This window comes from Drosophila subobscura, chromosome O (assembly GCF_008121235.1).
Source record: "Drosophila subobscura isolate 14011-0131.10 chromosome O, UCBerk_Dsub_1.0, whole genome shotgun sequence".
In the NCBI taxonomy this organism is placed as follows: Eukaryota; Metazoa; Arthropoda; class Insecta; order Diptera; family Drosophilidae; genus Drosophila; species Drosophila subobscura.
In genome coordinates, this window is record NC_048533.1 from 16,193,765 (window position 1) to 16,208,363 (window position 14,599).

Below are 14,599 nucleotides of genomic sequence, written 5' to 3' on the forward strand. Positions count from 1 at the left end.
GAGCCACCAAATTTTGGCACCAGACTGCTGTATGCTCACACTGAAACCAGTGTATTTCAAAAATGAGCCCCGCCCCCTTCCGCCCCCGCAAAAGGGCGAAAACCTCCCAAATCTACAATTTTGAAGATAACAGAAAACTAAAAACGCCATTCCGTAGGGAATGACCATATCTATCAGATCACCAAATTGGGATCCGATTGGATCATTATTATAGCCACAATGAAGAAATTAGTTTGCAGTGGCCAAACCCACCCCGTCCCGCAGCATTCACACTCTGCTTCGCGTTGTTTATGGCCTGGCCCCTGACACGCCACTGCCTCTGCCTCTGCCGCTGCCTCTGCCGCTGCCTCTGCCGCTGACTCTGCCGCGACTCTGCAGTGTGTGTTTCTAGGGGAGGGTGGCGAGCTAAAGGAGCGTGTTGGTGTGAGTAGTGTTGTTGATGTAGATGACAGATGAAGAAAAAATGTAAAACTGGACAAATAACCGCTAAAGTGCAGATGTAGTACTGAGTGCCGGGTATAAAAGTTGTGACGCGTAAGAAGCGTCTCACACGTCCCTTCTCGTTTGATATCTTATCAGCTGGGAAATTAGCGTGAATTCTCATGATCCATATCTTTAAAGTAACAAATTCAAAACAAACCTAAATGATGAATGATAATAAACAATTTCAATATTTGCACCCTTCTGGTGGTACCCATTGCATCAGACTTGTTGGCAATTGGTAGTTGTTATCTGCCCACACTTAGCTAATCAGTTTTGTACAAATGTTTGATTGTATTCGATTTGTTCAAGCACAGAAAATAATGTACACTGCCCTTACACATTGCATTTAGCTACTGCTAGTGCTACTGTGTATATGGGTTTTATACTTGGTGGAATTAGTTTAATTTTTTCTTTAGGGGCATCTTCTCGCGTAAGCGTTGAGGTCTGATACATATTTACATATGTACGTACATATGTATGTACATATCTATCATATTACTCCGATGTATCTTCAAAACACTCTACAGCACTCTACACTTTACCAATACCCAATACTCAGCTTTGTACCAGTTCGATATACATATGATTATAATTATACACTCAAAATTCCTAAAATCCTCTATTCTCTTCCTAACAAACTGGCACCAGGTGCCTCTAGACAAGGCAGAGGAGTCTTTTGCGCTATAATAATTATCCCATCTGATAAAAACTTAAATACTGATGCTGTTCAGGAATATATATAATTTATGGTGTTGGAAAAACAATACTTTAGTTGGACAAGTCGGTAAACTTAAACTTAAGCGGTATGTTTGGCAAATTGATCAAGGAAGAGCGGAAGGCGTTCTCCGTGGAGTGATTGAACTCAATGCTGAAGTTCCGAATGAGTCGGGCGATGCCCAGCTCAAGCTCCATATCCACGATTCGCTTTCCCACGCACATCCTTGGGCCAAATCCGAAGGGAAGAAACACAAAAGGATTCTTCAGCTTCAAATCATTCGCCGGGCACTCCCCTGCGGCGTCTGTGGCGTTACGAACCCACCGCTCTGGCAGGAACTTATCAGCCTGGGGGAAGTGTTCCTCGCTTGACAGCAAAGATGTTGGAACCATTGAAATAAAGGTGCCGGCTGGCACTTGGTATCCACTTAAAACGCTGTCCTTAGCAGTAACTCGAACATTTCCGATAACCAGAGGATAAACCCGTTGTGACTCCTTGATGCAGGCTCGTAGATAGGGAACATTCTTCATTGATGCCTCAGTGAACTCGGAATCCTTCTGGGGCAGAACCTTCATTACCTCTTCACGGAGTTTCGCCTGCTTCTCGGGATTCTTGGCAAGGCACAACAAGGCGGCTGTAAATGTGCTTGAGGTCTGAAAAATATAAGGCATTAGACCAGGCTAAGCTTTCTGTGATCTGTGTGTTTCAGTGAGTACGTACGGTATCCACTCCGGCCATTAGCATATCCATGGCCATAACCGTGGCCACCTTCTTGTCGACCTTGAGCAGCTTTTCGAGAACACTCTGCTCATTCTCAGGACGGACAATTCCATCTTTGGCCTCCTTCTCCAGACGTTCAATAGCTTCATCTACATACGCGGAAGTTACTTCCTGGACACCATCCAAAGCTTTCATTAGTTTCATTAACTTCGGTGTTTTAAAATATCGCCAGAGGGAGGGTTTGATCTCCAGATCGGCTGAGAGTTTGAAGAAATCCTCCAGGTTCTTGAAAAGTTGTACGGCCTCGTCGTTCTTGACCGACTCCTTGAGCAGTCCCAGTTGCTTGTCTAATGCCACGACGGAGACTGACTCGAGGGTCCAGCGATTAATAATGTGTATGAAATCATCTGGAGCCTCCTGAGTGTTGACGTCACGAACTTCTTTAATACTTTATATAGAGAAAATCTCATTTGAGCATAAAATGCAATTAAACTCAACTTAAACGTACCGTTGGACGAATTCCTGGTTCACTTGGGACATCTTCTTATAGTAAAGACGAACGTTCTTCGGCTGCATGAGGACAGGATTGACAATGGATCGAAAGTCACTCCAGGTCTTTCCTTGGGTCGGTATGATTCCCTCGACTCCCTGGAAGAAGTCCTTTCTATGCTTCTCCCGATGATAGCGAAGAGTATCGCTACCAGGCCGTTGGGGCCATACGCCCTCGTTACGGAACACCACCTCAAAGTCCTTAGGGTTGTAGGTGCTCAGAAATGAGGGGCCTCCCAACATACCTGGCAAATAAAATATGTTTCCATATTCCTCGTTCATAACCTTAAATATTTCTACGATGTCGAGTTTGCTATATTTTCCTCCAGGCATAAAGTTCCGAATGGTAGGCAGAACCGGCGCCCGAGGAATTTGCTCGAAGGGACGAGCTTGCAGCCACTCGGCATCATTTCTGGGCTCTGCTGCAACAGCTGTGGTCTGCCAACGCTGCAGAAGATTCAAATTGTTATTCCGATGTGATATCAGTGATTTGTTCATATATATTTACCAGCTGACTACTGATACAGATGGCCGCTTTTTGCGACTGAATCATAGATACACCGCTGCGCACTTTCAACATTTTGCTTCTATGGAACTTATTTCGTTAGCTGCCACAGCTAAACTGGTCTCCCCTGGTCGATCGTTCTTTTAGGTAGCCACATAATCCAAGAACCCGAGAGAGCTTTTCTGCCAAATTAGATGATAGCAAAACACGAGAGAGAGAGAGAGAGAGCGCCAAAACAGGTTTGCTGGAGCGTAAACCAAACAGAATTCATATTGTAAACATAAAACATAAAATTAGAATATAGACTGCCATTGGATCGACTATGGGATTCCTTTTTCTGAAAATACTAATGGTAAAGGAATTTAAGAATTTGTACAGAGTTTGGCAGTCTTTTGAATCATTTGACTTAAAACTGTTGAAAAAATGCGATGATATTATGATCAACCTATCTATATAATTGTTTATTTGTCACTGAAACAACTTAAACAAACAAATTCTCATGTTCCATCTCTTGAAACAATTTCAATATTTTAACGCTTCTGGTGGTTCCCATTGCATCAGACTTCTTGGCCAAATTCAATTTATGGAGCATGACTCTGCTGGTAAAATTGTAAAAGTTTGGCCCCGGTAATAGTACCAACAAACTAATCTTTAGCGCTTTTTTATGTTATCTGACCGCAAACAAAGGGAAACATTGATAAGGGGAACAACGTGAGAGTTTCGAATTGTTCAAGTATAATTTATTGGATAGACAGAATGTAAATATGAATATACGAATTTATACAGATTCAGTTTTGGTACATCTGACGATGAAGGCAGATGGCTGATGTTGAATTTCTCCGAATATGTATTATAGTAAAACATGACCTAAATAAGAATCAAATGTACATGGTTATCTACATAAATATGTATATACATATGTTCTGATTTGGTTGAATGTAAGGCCACCAAATGAACACTAACAAAGAAGAAGTTAACTATATATGCTTGTATTTTATCACAAAATACCCCGAATACACATTATGTTAACAATGATTCAGTTGGGTAAGTCAGTAAACTTGAACTTGAGCGGTATGTTGGGAAAGCTGATAAGATCAGAGCGGAAGGCGTTCTCCGTGGGGTGATTGAACTCGATGTTGAAGTTCCGAATTAGTCGGGCTATACCCAGCTCTAGTTCCATGTCCACGATGCGTTTTCCCACGCACATCCGGGGGCCAAACCCGAAGGGAAGAAATACAAAAGGATTCTTCAGCTTTAAAGCATTCGCCGGGCACTGTCCGGAGGAGTCTGCGGCGTTACGCATCCACCGTTCTGGCAGGAACTTATCAGCCTGGGGGAAGTGTTCTTCGCTTGATAGCAAGCTCAGGGGAACCATCGAGATACTGGTGCCGGCTGGCACTTGGTAGCCACTCAGCACACTGTCCCGATTGAGAACTCTTGCGTTCATGACAATGAGAGGGTACACCCGATGCGACTCCTTGATGCAGGCACGCAGGTATGGTACGTTATTCATGGACTCCTCCGTGCACTCAGAATCTTTCTGGGGCAGAACCTTCATTATCTCCTCTCGGAGTTTGGTCTGCTTCTCTGGATTCTTGGCCAGGCAGAGCAAGGCGGCTGTGAAAGTGCTAGAGGTCTAGAAAGGATAAGACATTTAATTAATTTGATGATCATTCTGTGATCTAAAAACTACTTACGGTATCCACTCCGGCCATTAGCATATCCATTGCCATAACCGTGGCCACCTTCTTGTCGACCTTGAGCAGCTTTTCGAGAACACTCTGCTCATTCTCAGGACGGACAACACCCTGCTTAGCCTCCTTCTCCAGACGCTCTAATGCTTCATTAACATATACGGATATTATGTCCAGAATGGAGTCGAGAATGCTCATCATCTTCATCAGTTTGGGTGTTTTAAAGTAACGCCAGGCGGAGGGCTTCAGCTCTAGATCCGCAGATACTTTAAAGAAATCTTCAAAGAGATGGAAGAGCTTTGAGGCCTCGATTTCGTTGCCCGACTCCTTGAGCAGTCCCAACTGCTTGTCCAGTGCCACGACGGAGACTGACTCGAGAGTCCAACGATTAATGGTGTCGATGAAGTCGTCAGGAACCTCCAGAGTGCTGGCATTCCGGATGGCTTTGATGCTTTCGGTGAAACACTTTGCTTTAGCTCTTCAAAGAAAGTATTTGTGGAATGGCTTACCGCTGCACAAATTCCTGATTGACCTGCGACACTTTCTTGTAGTGAATCCTCATACTCTTCGGCTGCATGAGGACTGGATTAACAGTCGATCGAAAGTCGCCCCATGCCTTTCCTTGGGTAGGCGCGACACCCTCGACACCCTGGAAGTAATCCTTTCTATGCGTCTGACGGTGGTACAACACAGTTTCTAAAACAGGTCGATTTGGCCACGTGCCCTCGTTCCGGAAGACAACCTCGAAATCCTTGGGATTGTGTAGTTAAGATAGGCGGTGCTCCCATTACGCTAGGCACACAGTAAATATTGCCATAATCCTCTCGCATGGCCATGATCAACTGACCGAGGTCCATGTTCTTATATTTTCCACCTGGCATGAACATATTGGGTATCAGAGACATCATATTGGGCCGAGGAACTTGTTTGAAGGGACGCGCCTGCTGCCATTCTGCATCGTCTCGTGGTAGAGCTGCAGCAGCTGTGGTCTGCCGACGCTGGAAAAGATCGAACTTGAGTGTTTCAAATAAATCGTTGGAAAATTCTTTTTCCTCTAACCCGTTGGCCACAGAGCGGTACGACCGCGTTTTGCATGTGAGCTATGGCAATGCCACTACGAATTTTCAACATATTTTTGCTTTTCTATTGTCTTTACTCGGTCGCAGCCAAACAAAGACTGATGCGGCAGTATGAGAGTTCTATTCATTTAAATGGTTGGTGGAGAACAAACAAAAGCACATGGAAACCAATTTATAATTGTCATCTAAACAAGGCGAAATTAAGATGAATATATCGAATTATTTATACTCTTTCATATTTTTTTTTGTGGCATAAATAAATATTTCTCTGCTTAGAATGCTCCTTCAAAATCCCATGCTGCTGGATCAATCAGTGCCCACTATTTATTATAATATTCAACAAAAAACATTCGCCAGTAAGTAATGAATGCATTTTCTTTTTTTTTTTTTTTAAATATTAGGGCAGAAATCCAATTTTAGTTTTAAATAATTGCTTACCTACTATTCCAAGTCAATTTTCGGAGGACGAATAATTTGATTCCGATTAATTCAATTTTCTTCAAGCATAATTTTCTTGAATTATTTTACAAATATGCCAAAACATTCCCTAGCAATAATTTGAGTATCACGATGACTTGCAAAATAAAATATCTAATCAGCTGAACAAGTGACTAGAAATTCGCCAGCTAACCATTAGAGTTTCTACTCAACTTTTCAAGAGATCGCACGATTTCAATGAAATTGCATCAGAGATGTTGGGAAAGGTAAGCTTTCCATTCGAACACGCTTTACGTTATTAAAGTGATGTTTGTAGATTGAATAGTTCATGTACATATGTAAGAACTGTCCGCCGAAGTTTGTTTACCCTTTACCCTTGCAAGTAGCAGCAGCGAGCTAGCAGCGGACTGTTGTTAACAGCCGGAGCTCGCTCTCGCTCTCACTCCTACGCCCTCGCGCTCTCTTTCTTGCCTGGCGCTCGCGAGCTGCCTGGCAGCCAGCCGCTAAGCTATGTTTTAGTATTCTACCCACCCCCCCGTACATTCCGGTACACGCGAGTCGACATACCAACTCATCTTCTACATACACACATACAACTTCATACCAACAATTCTACACCCGCGCCGTTTGAGTGCTGCAATAAACCGCCTGTACATATATTATACACCTCTACTGTGTTGCCTCTTCATTTCGGGACGCTTAGACTTTCCGAGGATTTTATCTGCAGCGACAGGAAGCCGCCCTCCTACAAACACATATTTCTGGCCAAGCACACACCCAACCCATCAATATTTCGTTCCTATGGCAGCTGCAATACCCATTTCAAAAGGGTATTCAAAGATACCTGCTCAACCAGAAGATATTTATTTCATGTTTATTGGGATTTAATTAATTCATTTATTTAGCTGCAGGGCAGACCGGGGATATACAGTAAATCATATATAGATATACATATGTTTGTATGTATGTTTATGAATGTGTGTAACGCCATTCCGTAGGGAATGACAATATCTATCAGATCACCAAATTGGGATACGATTGGATCATTATTATAGCCACAATGAAGAAATTAATTTGCAGTGGCCAAACCCACCCCGTCCCGCAGCATTCACACTCTGCTTCGCGCTGTTTATGGCCTCTGCCCCTGACACAGCTCTGCCTCTGCCTCTGCCGCGACTCTGCCGCTGACTCTGCCGCGACTCTGCAGTGTGTGTCTATAGGGGAGGGTGGCGAGCTAAAGGAGCGTGTTGGCTTGAGCAGTGTTGTTGATGTAGATGACAGATGAAGAAAAAATGTAAAATTTGACAAATAACCGCTAAGTTGCAGATGTAGTACTGAGTGCCGGGTATAAAAGTTGTGACGCGTAAGAAGCGTCTCACACGTCCCTTCTCGTTATGTTATCTGACCGCAAACAAAGGGAAACATTGATAAGGGGAACAACGTGAGAGTTTCGAATTGTTCAAGTATAATTTATTGGATAGACAGAATGTAAATATGAATATACGAATTTATACAGATTAAGTTTTGGTACATCTGACGATGAAGGCAGATGGCTGATGTTGAATTTCTCCGAATATGTATTATAGTAAAACATGACCTAAATAAGAATCAAATGTACATGGTTATCTACATAAATATGTATATACATATGTTCTGATTTGGTTGAATGTAAGGCCACCAAATGAACACTAACAAAGAAGAAGTTAACTATATATGCTTGTATTTTATCACAAAATACCCCGAATACACATTATGTTAACAATGATTCAGTTGGGTAAGTCAGTAAACTTGAACTTGAGCGGTATGTTGGGAAAGCTGATAAGATCAGAGCGGAAGGCGTTCTCCGTGGGGTGATTGAACTCGATGTTGAAGTTCCGAATTAGTCGGGCTATACCCAGCTCTAGTTCCATGTCCACGATGCGTTTTCCCACGCACATCCGGGGGCCAAACCCGAAGGGAAGAAATACAAAAGGATTCTTCAGCTTTAAAGCATTCGCCGGGCACTGTCCGGAGGAGTCTGCGGCGTTACGCATCCACCGTTCTGGCAGGAACTTATCAGCCTGGGGGAAGTGTTCTTCGCTTGATAGCAAGCTCAGGGGAACCATCGAGATACTGGTGCCGGCTGGCACTTGGTAGCCACTCAGCACACTGTCCCGATTGAGAACTCTTGCGTTCATGACAATGAGAGGGTACACCCGATGCGACTCCTTGATGCAGGCACGCAGGTATGGTACGTTATTCATGGACTCCTCCGTGCACTCAGAATCTTTCTGGGGCAGAACCTTCATTATCTCCTCTCGGAGTTTGGTCTGCTTCTCTGGATTCTTGGCCAGGCAGAGCAAGGCGGCTGTGAAAGTGCTAGAGGTCTAGAAAGGATAAGACATTTAATTAATTTGATGATCATTCTGTGATCTAAAAACTACTTACGGTATCCACTCCGGCCATTAGCATATCCATTGCCATAACCGTGGCCACCTTCTTGTCGACCTTGAGCAGCTTTTCGAGAACACTCTGCTCATTCTCAGGACGGACAACACCCTGCTTAGCCTCCTTCTCCAGACGCTCTAATGCTTCATTAACATATACGGATATTATGTCCAGAATGGAGTCGAGAATGCTCATCATCTTCATCAGTTTGGGTGTTTTAAAGTAACGCCAGGCGGAGGGCTTCAGCTCTAGATCCGCAGATACTTTAAAGAAATCTTCAAAGAGATGGAAGAGCTTTGAGGCCTCGATTTCGTTGCCCGACTCCTTGAGCAGTCCCAACTGCTTGTCCAGTGCCACGACGGAGACTGACTCGAGAGTCCAACGATTAATGGTGTCGATGAAGTCGTCAGGAACCTCCAGAGTGCTGGCATTCCGGATGGCTTTGATGCTTTCGGTGAAACACTTTGCTTTAGCTCTTCAAAGAAAGTATTTGTGGAATGGCTTACCGCTGCACAAATTCCTGATTGACCTGCGACACTTTCTTGTAGTGAATCCTCATACTCTTCGGCTGCATGAGGACTGGATTAACAGTCGATCGAAAGTCGCCCCATGCCTTTCCTTGGGTAGGCGCGACACCCTCGACACCCTGGAAGTAATCCTTTCTATGCGTCTGACGGTGGTACAACACAGTTTCTAAAACAGGTCGATTTGGCCACGTGCCCTCGTTCCGGAAGACAACCTCGAAATCCTTGGGATTGTGTGTAGTTAAGATAGGCGGTGCTCCCATTACGCTAGGCACACAGTAAATATTGCCATAATCCTCTCGCATGGCCATGATCAACTGACCGAGGTCCATGTTCTTATATTTTCCACCTGGCATGAACATATTGGGTATCAGAGACATCATATTGGGCCGAGGAACTTGTTTGAAGGGACGCGCCTGCTGCCATTCTGCATCGTCTCGTGGTAGAGCTGCAGCAGCTGTGGTCTGCCGACGCTGGAAAAGATCGAACTTGAGTGTTTCAAATAAATCGTTGGAAAATTCTTTCCTCTAACCCGTTGGCCACAGAGCGGTACGACCGCGTTTTGCATGTGAGCTATGGCAATGCCACTACGAATTTTCAACATATTTTTGCTTTTCTATTGTCTTTACTCGGTCGCAGCCAAACAAAGACTGATGCGGCAGTATGAGAGTTCTATTCATTTAAATGGTTGGTGGAGAACAAACAAAAGCACATGGAAACCAATTTATAATTGTCATCTAAACAAGGCGAAATTAAGATGAATATATCGAATTATTTATACTCTTTCATATCTTTTTTTGTGGCATAAATAAATATTTCTCTGCTTAGAATGCTCCTTCAAAATCCCATGCTGCTGGATCAATCAGTGCCCACTATTTATTATAATATTCAACAAAAAACATTCGCCAGTAAGTAATGAATGCATTTTCTTTTTGAATGCAATTAAATATTAGGGCAGAAATCCAATTTTAGTTTTAAATAATTGCTTACCTACTATTCCAAGTCAATTTTCGGAGGACGAATAATTTGATTCCGATTAATTCAATTTTCTTCAAGCATAATTTTCTTGAATTATTTTACAAATATGCCAAAACATTCCCTAGCAATAATTTGAGTATCACGATGACTTGCAAAATAAAATATCTAATCAGCTGAACAAGTGACTAGAAATTCGCCAGCTAACCATTAGAGTTTCTACTCAACTTTTCAAGAGATCGCACGATTTCAATGAAATTGCATCAGAGATGTTGGGAAAGGTAAGCTTTCCATTCGAACACGCTTTACGTTATTAAAGTGATGTTTGTAGATTGAATAGTTCATGTACATATGTAAGAACTGTCCGCCGAAGTTTGTTTACCCTTTACCCTTGCAAGTAGCAGCAGCGAGCTAGCAGCGGACTGTTGTTAACAGCCGGAGCTCGCTCTCGCTCTCACTCCTACGCCCTCGCGCTCTCTTTCTTGCCTGGCGCTCGCGAGCTGCCTGGCAGCCAGCCGCTAAGCTATGTTTTTAGTATTCTACCCACCCCCGTACATTCCGGTACACGCGAGTCGACATACCAACTCATCTTCTACATACACACATACAACTTCATACCAACAATTCTACACCCGCGCCGTTTGAGTGCTGCAATAAACCGCCTGTACATATATTATACACCTCTACTGTGTTGCCTCTTCATTTCGGGACGCTTAGACTTTCCGAGGATTTTATCTGCAGCGACAGGAAGCCGCCCTCCTACAAACACATATTTCTGGCCAAGCACACACCCAACCCATCAATATTTCGTTCCTATGGCAGCTGCAATACCCATTTCAAAAGGGTATTCAAAGATACCTGCTCAACCAGAAGATATTTATTTCATGTTTATTGGGATTTAATTAATTCATTTATTTAGCTGCAGGGCAGACCGGGGATATACAGTAAATCATATATAGATATACATATGTATGTATGTTTATGAATGTGTGTATTTATATTCGCTCAAACACCATTTGATATGTTTTTTTTCTAATCCAATTAATTATTCACATACGCGTAAATAATATGTTCATAATTGCAATCCGATTATGCGTACTCTTGTACGGATTTATGTGTAGTATATAAATATATTCGTACAGATTAATGACTTACTATAAGTTTACAAATTAATTTAAATGTTGCATAAATCGTTTAGGGATGCATTTAATATACATATATTTATACATGACAATTTCCGCGCGAAACAATTTGGCACGCTAGGCAAAGATACAGATACAGAGACAGATGCATATATATACTCGTAGATTATCGTGGATCCATTATATCGTTTATCGTATTTGTTATCATGATATATCATGTGTGTTGACTCTATGGACTAAATGTCTATGACAATTTCGTATAATAAATATAAGGAAATTCCTTTAAGAACTGAATCAGTCCTGGCTAACCGACGACATCGATTGCTGATAGCTGCAGACAATCTTGGCCGCATCATTCATCATCTTGGCAGTGGAACGAACGAGGAACATCAGATGACACTCGTCGTAGACTGTCAGCTCGACCCGTGTGCGGACCAGCCCATGGAGAACGGTGGCCCGTTCCAGATCCAGCCAGCGCTGCAGGGCCAGCTCACGCTCCTTGACGGAGCCCGTGAGGGCCACGTCCGACGGTCCCCACAGCACAAACTCCAGCACGGACTTGGCCTTGGACAGCGACTCGGCACGCTCCTGCTGCAGGATGTCCGCCAAAATGGGTGTGATCTTGGTGGCAGGCAGCATGTCGGTCAAGGCGGAATGGGCGCACTTGCAGAGCGTGCCCATGGGCTCATCATCTTCGTTGTTGTTGCTGTGGGGCAGGAGATCAATTAGTAATTGGTCCAGAGGGTAAGAAGTGGGCTGGACTTACCCCTGCAGCACGCAGAGACGTGCTTGGGAATCCTTGTTGTCCATGTCCTTGGACAGCACCACATTGGACAGACTCAACGGCGTCTCCTCAATGGCCTTGGCCTGCAGATTCTTCATCCCATTGACCAGCTGCAGCATTATGAAGGCCACCTCCCGTGTCATCACGTCGTCGAATGCTGGCATGGCACTGGCACTGGCCGAGCCATCCTCTCCCGAACTGGTCGTGCCTATGGACTCCTCGTTCAGGGTACTCAGATTCTGCACAGAGACCACGTTCCTCAGGGCGCTGCTTGCGGCCGTGTCCTTCAGTCCGCTCAGGTTGGGAATGGAGCCGCGGAAGTTGAAGTTGCTCTTGTCCAGCACCTGCGACTTGCCCTTGAGTATGGCCCCGATCGATTGCAGCGTCTCCAGCTGCAGCCGCGGCAGCACCGAGATGGTGGCCTGCAGCAGGGTCACCTCCGTGGAGGGCATCAGCGGCAGTTGGTAGCTGGGCACCAGGTCACAGAACTCGGTGATGGGATTGAGCACTTCACTCACGCCGCCGGTCAACTGGCTCAGGTCGCCACCCACGCCCGACAGCTGATTGCAGTCGGCGGACAGGGCCAGGGTGACGGGCGATGAGGTCCAGAGGGCCGCATGGAAGGCCTTTTTGCCCACCACAAATGCCTGGGCACCCTCCAGGATGGTGAAGTCCTCATAGCGCAAGTTAATGGCATTGGCCAGAGGTCGCAGTGCCGCCGGGACGACTGGAGTTTGTTGAAGCTGCAAAGAGGTAAAAGATAAAGGCAAGCTCTACATAAACTGTTGGGGATTTGCTCACCTGATCGAGCACCTGGGCGAGTGCCTCATGATTGGCCACCACCACGGCGGTGTAGTTATCCTCGATGGTCTTGTGCACGACACTGCGTCCCTTGCGCATGCGCAAACGATTCGTGGCCTTGCTGCGGTTCTTGTTTGCCTGTCGAATACAATAGAAGTGAGGATGGGATATAGAAATTGGAAAGTCGATCCACTTACCTGTGGCATGCCCCAGACGCTGTCATTGATATCCGTGGCCACATCGCCGCCTGCCTCGCTGCCGTAGTAGCTGTACGGCGCATAGATATCGAACTCGCCCACCTCGCTGCCCGCATACGATGCAGATATCATCCGTGGAATGTTTGCTAACGGAGAGATTAGCGTAAATATCGATATACAATATGCTAGAAGTAACTCCGCATCTTACCCAAGCTGTTGTTCAGTCCGTAGTGGCGCACGGGTCCGTATTCGCTGCGCGTGTAGCTGGATATGGAGGCCGTGTCCGAGTAGATGTTGTTCCTGCGAGTGGCTTGGTTCAGGCGCTGCCCAGCCACAGCTGCCAGATCGATGTTGGTGCGTGTGGGCGGTGGCGGCGGCATCGCAGCTGTGGCTGGTGCTGCGGCTCCAGTTGGTGGCTGGGGCGAGGTGCTGCCGTTGCCCATCTTCACGAACTCGTACAAGTTCTCGTAGTCGCGTTTGTCCTTCAGATAGCTGTCGATGGTGCTGTTGATCTTGCGCACCGAATCCTTCAAGCTGCTGCGCTGTGCCGCCGTGTCCGTGGCGTCGCTGGAACGCTGCTCGAAGATCTCCAGCTTGCTGGAGATGGACATCTTCGTCTCGCTCTTCTTCTGCGGCTGCCGCTCAAAGGTGCTCGTCCGACTGTTGCCCGTGGGGGTGACATTCAATGATTTGGCCAGGCTGTCCTGTCCGTGGTTGTTCGTCTTGAGGGACGACTTGGCTGTATCCGTTGCTATATTCTCACCGTTTGACGAGCAAATGGAGATAGTATCGGTTAGTATTCCGCGCTTCCGCACCAGCTCCAGCTGCGCCTCGCGCTCCCTCATGCTGGCCGTACGCTCTGGCTTACGTGGGGCAATCGAGGAGCGGATTTCGCCTGGAGAATGGGAAGATGTGGAAAATGTAAAGTCTTTCTGTACCCTTAAGGTCGTGGCTCATCCTTTCACCCCATCTTTCTATGCTCAGGCTTCCCTTCGTGTCGTGGCAGTGGCAAATGTTTGCTGTGGAAAATCAACAAATAACTTCTCTGCGGCTCTCCCCGACCACGTACTTGCCAGACAACCTGCGAGTACTAATTGCGATTTTGACCCAAATTCGTGCCAAATTACAATTCGCACAGTGCTCTGGCCAGGCTGGTGGCGCTCAGTTGAATCTGGCATTGGAGATGGCTAACAAATGGCAGCTAACGACTCTCTGTCAGGTGCAGCAGCAGCAGCAGCAGCAGGTGTAACAAGTTCTTGCCGCATTCACACTGACCGCAAAGTGTCAGGCGGTAAGAAATGGGTCGGTCGGTCGGTAAGTCGGTCTCTGGCTCCGCCAGTTTCACCAGTTCTAACGATTTTCTCCCTCTCTCTTATGGTCTCCCATCAACATGTGGTTACCTCATTGGTTTAACCTGGCCTAAAACCTAGCTGGGATCTGGAACTGGCTTTGGCTTTGGCTTCTGGCTTCTGGCTCTGACTTATTTTCATTTCGATTTTTGTTGCTGCTACGAGCAGCGCTCATCTGTTCAACTATTTTGCTCTCTGGCTTTGGCCACTTAACCCA

General features: G+C 45.6%; 3 protein-coding genes across 5 annotated transcripts in view; all 3 read right to left on the reverse strand.

Moving 5' to 3' along the window:
• Positions 1–1,199: 1,199 nt before the first annotated feature.
• LOC117897237 (probable cytochrome P450 12a4, mitochondrial) lies at positions 1,200–3,094 on the reverse strand. The gene is made up of 4 exons (XM_034805956.1): positions 2,976–3,094; positions 2,427–2,914; positions 1,919–2,366; positions 1,200–1,851 (listed from the first exon to the last, which is right to left on the reverse strand). The coding sequence occupies exons 1-4, from the start codon at positions 3,045–3,047 to the stop codon at positions 1,252–1,254; spliced, it is 1,608 nt and encodes a 535-aa protein (XP_034661847.1). The 5' UTR covers positions 3,048–3,094; the 3' UTR covers positions 1,200–1,251.
• Positions 3,095–3,964: 870 nt separating this feature from the next.
• Positions 3,965–9,758, reverse strand: LOC117897236 (probable cytochrome P450 12a4, mitochondrial). 2 transcript variants are annotated; one of them, XM_034805955.1, is made up of 5 exons: positions 9,667–9,758; positions 9,350–9,607; positions 5,176–5,408; positions 4,670–5,117; positions 3,965–4,608 (listed from the first exon to the last, which is right to left on the reverse strand). In XM_034805955.1, exons 1-5 carry the CDS (start codon positions 9,736–9,738, stop codon positions 4,009–4,011), a joined length of 1,611 nt encoding a protein of 536 aa, XP_034661846.1. In that variant the 5' UTR covers positions 9,739–9,758; the 3' UTR covers positions 3,965–4,008. The 2 variants fall into 2 exon arrangements, with proteins under 2 accessions (XP_034661846.1, XP_034661845.1); XM_034805954.1 differs by lacking the exons at positions 3,965–4,608; positions 4,670–5,117; positions 5,176–5,408 and adding exons at positions 7,906–8,549; positions 8,611–9,058 and having other exon boundaries at positions 9,117–9,607.
• Positions 9,759–11,194: 1,436 nt separating this feature from the next.
• The window catches only part of LOC117898794 (flocculation protein FLO11), a 34,773-nt gene continuing 31,368 nt past the window's right edge, over positions 11,195–14,599 (reverse strand). Inside the window, exons 4-8 of one of the 2 annotated variants that reach the window (XM_034808432.1) lie at positions 13,242–13,928; positions 13,034–13,179; positions 12,837–12,974; positions 12,018–12,778; positions 11,195–11,957 (exon numbers count right to left, since the gene is read on the reverse strand). In XM_034808432.1, coding sequence (XP_034664323.1) covers positions 11,546–11,957; positions 12,018–12,778; positions 12,837–12,974; positions 13,034–13,179; positions 13,242–13,928 — 2,144 coding nt within the window. In that variant the 3' untranslated portion in view covers positions 11,195–11,545. The remainder of the gene's footprint in view (positions 11,958–12,017; positions 12,779–12,836; positions 12,975–13,033; positions 13,180–13,241; positions 13,929–14,599) is intronic. The other variant, XM_034808433.1, reaches the window with a different exon arrangement.